This window comes from Phoenix dactylifera, chromosome 5 (assembly GCF_051530095.1).
Source record: "Phoenix dactylifera cultivar Ajwa chromosome 5, Ajwa_hap1_PhDact_Kaust_v1.1, whole genome shotgun sequence".
NCBI classification, from domain to species: Eukaryota; Viridiplantae; Streptophyta; class Magnoliopsida; order Arecales; family Arecaceae; genus Phoenix; species Phoenix dactylifera.
The window spans coordinates 35,717,133-35,720,423 of record NC_143194.1 but is presented as its reverse complement, the minus strand read 5'-3'; the positions used below and the strand labels follow the sequence as shown (position 1 = coordinate 35,720,423).

The 3,291-nt window shown below is 41.7% G+C and overlaps 1 protein-coding gene across 1 annotated transcript; it reads right to left on the bottom strand.

Moving 5' to 3' along the window:
• Positions 1 to 327: 327 nt before the first annotated feature.
• Positions 328 to 2,839, bottom strand: LOC103713448 (GDSL esterase/lipase At1g29670-like). The gene is made up of 4 exons (XM_008800383.5): positions 2,463 to 2,839; positions 1,358 to 1,606; positions 910 to 1,165; positions 328 to 786 (listed from the first exon to the last, which is right to left on the bottom strand). Exons 1-4 carry the CDS (start codon positions 2,835 to 2,837, stop codon positions 551 to 553), a joined length of 1,116 nt encoding a protein of 371 aa, XP_008798605.2. The 5' UTR covers positions 2,838 to 2,839; the 3' UTR covers positions 328 to 550.
• Positions 2,840 to 3,291: the final 452 nt, after the last annotated feature.

The window sequence follows — 3,291 nt, the reverse complement described above, 5'->3', positions numbered from 1 at the left end:
TCCACTTCAAACACCCTCAATAGATACTTGTCCTGATTAATTATCTAACATTTTGTTATATCAAAAAGAAAAATAAAAATAAAAAAAAATATCTAATTCTCAACCCTTACTATTTTGGCCAGTACTGCATGGTTAAATATGTTTGCTTCATGTTTTTTCTTTTTTTTTTGGTGAGAATGTTTGCTTCATGCTTCATTAATCTTCAGGTGGCATAGTTATAGGAATATGGCATTAATATGACTAACAAAGTCACTCTAATTCATATACTACCAGACCATGTATAATACCGTTATATATAAAAGACTAGTAAAGATCTACCATGCACCATGTAACAACTTTGTTAAGGGACGTTAACCATCAGACCAAGATGAACCTGATTCACACAAGAAGGAAGCGTAATTGTTAAGGAACTTATTTACACAAGAAGGAAGCGGTTTGCAAAACACCATCCAACCGAGATTCACTCCTTTTTGCCTGCCTACACACACAAAAACACAAACAACACGCTCACCTACTGACGACACTACCTGAATGCTTCACCTTGTTCGGTTCACGTAGACCGAGCCAGTTGTTTCACATTGATAGGATATGCTTCTGCCTTCAGATTCGAGCCATAAGCCTTCTGTGCGATCCTCACGTTGACGGCATCGGTTGGATGGAGACCATCAAAGAATACGTGGGCGGCCCGATGGCCGCATGCGCGCCCTCCTTTTCGGCATAGTATCCCATTTCCTCCTTCCCTCCTTGACGACAACTCGCAGCAGGCTTTTCTTGTATCAGAGAATCCTGAGGACCAGCACTTAACGCCATTAGCCCCCAGTTCGGATGAAATGGTGATACCTCTATGCTGTTATAGCTATATATTCTACGTATCCAATCTAATGTTGTCAAAGTGCTGGCGAGTATTACCGTTCTGATTAGGATCGATGATGATATCTCTTATAATCTTGTAAGAATTAATATAGACCATTTTGGAGCCCGGCATCTGGGTTTTCGTCGAATGGACCAGTGACTTTAGGTGGCGATTGAAGAGAAGAGCAGCTTTATTCATGGCCTCGACGCAACTTCCGTTGGTTATACGTGAATTTGACCTCACGACCGGCACACAACCCATGGTTTGAATAGAGAAGAGCAAGAATTTTCTTGCTCCAAGATCATAAAGCATCTGCATGGCCAAAGGAAAAGCAGGCCTAAGTTTTATCGTTTTCCAGACTAGTGAACACTAGACTACAGTATCATGGGCCATTTCCGTATATGACGAATTAACTGTTTTTTATAAGGTTTTTATGAGTCTCTGTGGAAAAATAGTTCAAACTTTGCTAAGTTTTAAAAACAGGACATGGGATGAAGTCCATACCTTGAGCTGGCCGGACAGTGTGGAGATGAGAGCTTTGGTGAATTGACGCAGGGCAGGTCTCTTCTTTTCCCCGGGAATGAAGTAATTCAGTAAATAATCATTTCCACCGGTTCCCACCACGAACAGGTACTTGGAGAGGTAGTGTTTGTAGGCCCCTCGGTGGCCGCTGAGTTCAAGCTGGGCTGCAAAGTCTGGCAGCGTCCTAGTCTTGAAGTCCCTTACTTGTTGGCTCAAGCTCATCACCTCACCCTGCACAGAGAAATCATAATAATATATGTTGATAGAAGTGTTTTAATTACCGAAACCCAAAAATATTTTTATCTCATAGAAAATGTAGGAGATGTATAGCTAACAGAGACAAGGGTACTACTCTGAAGCTCCACTGAATGAAAAATGAAGCTATAAGAGGTGGAATCAAAAATTGTAGTGTAACCGGTGCTCCTTTCGACCATTTTTTTGATAATATAAGGAGCTCTTTTAGACCATTTGGATCATGTCACTCTCGAGATACCAGAAAAATATACGGTGGAAATAAAAGTTGGAGTTTTGCAGCATGTTTGCCACGTATCCCACGCTTAATTGCTAATAACAAGGCCCGAGGGCGATCGGCATGGCAGTAGACAATTAAATAATCTAAAGAATCAAACCTAACTATTCTTGCTGAGGTACTTACAGGCTATCTGATCATCCTTGTCAAAATCTTGATTTTGTATTCTAGTAATTCCATATTGAACTCTATTGCAGTTACTCTTCACCATTATAATTGTGATAGGTCAGGGCTTGTTTGATACTGTTACTGTTTTTATATCTTTCCTCATGTACAAACTCCTGAAAAATCATACGGAAATTGGTGTTGAAGATAGTATTGCAGAAAACTGATGCTACTCCTCGCTTTTATCCCTACTCTTTTTTGAAAGCAATAAAACGTTGCTTTCAAAAGCTTTAAATATTTTGAAAATTATTTTAAAAAATAAAACTGTTTCGCTCTGCATGTTATTGTTTATAGTTAATTAGTAATCTCTCCTAACTCCACAAATAATGACATTATTAAGTGCAATCAAAACATATGCAGGCGTGCATGAGAGCAAGTGATATTTGGCCTTACGGTGATAGACCCGGTCTGGTCTAGTATCCCTGAGCCACCAGAGGCATAGTTGACGCCATTGGCAATCCTAGGTCCTCTGGTTCTCGGATCGGCGAACGGGGGAATCAGGCTTGGAAGCTTCAGAAGCTCCCCGAGAACGTCTATCGGATTCCTCCCATTGGAAAACCTGCCGGAGGGCCCCAGAGGGAAGTCTATGCCATATGGTGGGTAGTCGGCCCTCGCAGTCGAATTCCTCAAGAAGTTGTTATTCCCATTGTCGACCAAAGAGCTCCCAAACACAAACATACCCTTCACCTCGGCCTCCCCATAACTCATGCAGAGAGAGGCTTGAAGAAGGAAGAGTGTGATAAGATGGCCCGTCACTGTCTTAGCCATGGATGATGGATCTAATTACCAAGTGGTAAGTTGGGCGAGCATAGAGTTTATAGGGGAGACTGGAGAAAGAGTTCAAGGGCTCCATATCGGAAAGTGGAGGTGATTTAATGCTGAGGCTAAGGAAAGGATACCTGGCGCTGCCTCCTCGGGCCAGAATTAAATGGTGATGCTATAGAGGTCAAAAGCTATATCATGAGCACTTCGAGTAGTTAATGACCAAGAAAATTTAAGAGTGGGGCAGTAACGGTATTAATATGTACTGGTTATGACGTTAAAGGTGGTTGTGGTTTGTACACTTGGTACCCTGATCATTTTTTTATTAAAAAATTTCCAAACCGTGAAGGGTAAAATGGATAATAAAACTCAGCTTTGGGGTGGCGATTGATGATCGGCGAAGGCCCTCGGGGTGGTTCTATATACACCCCCCCTATTGCTAAGGACACCCCCCAAAAAC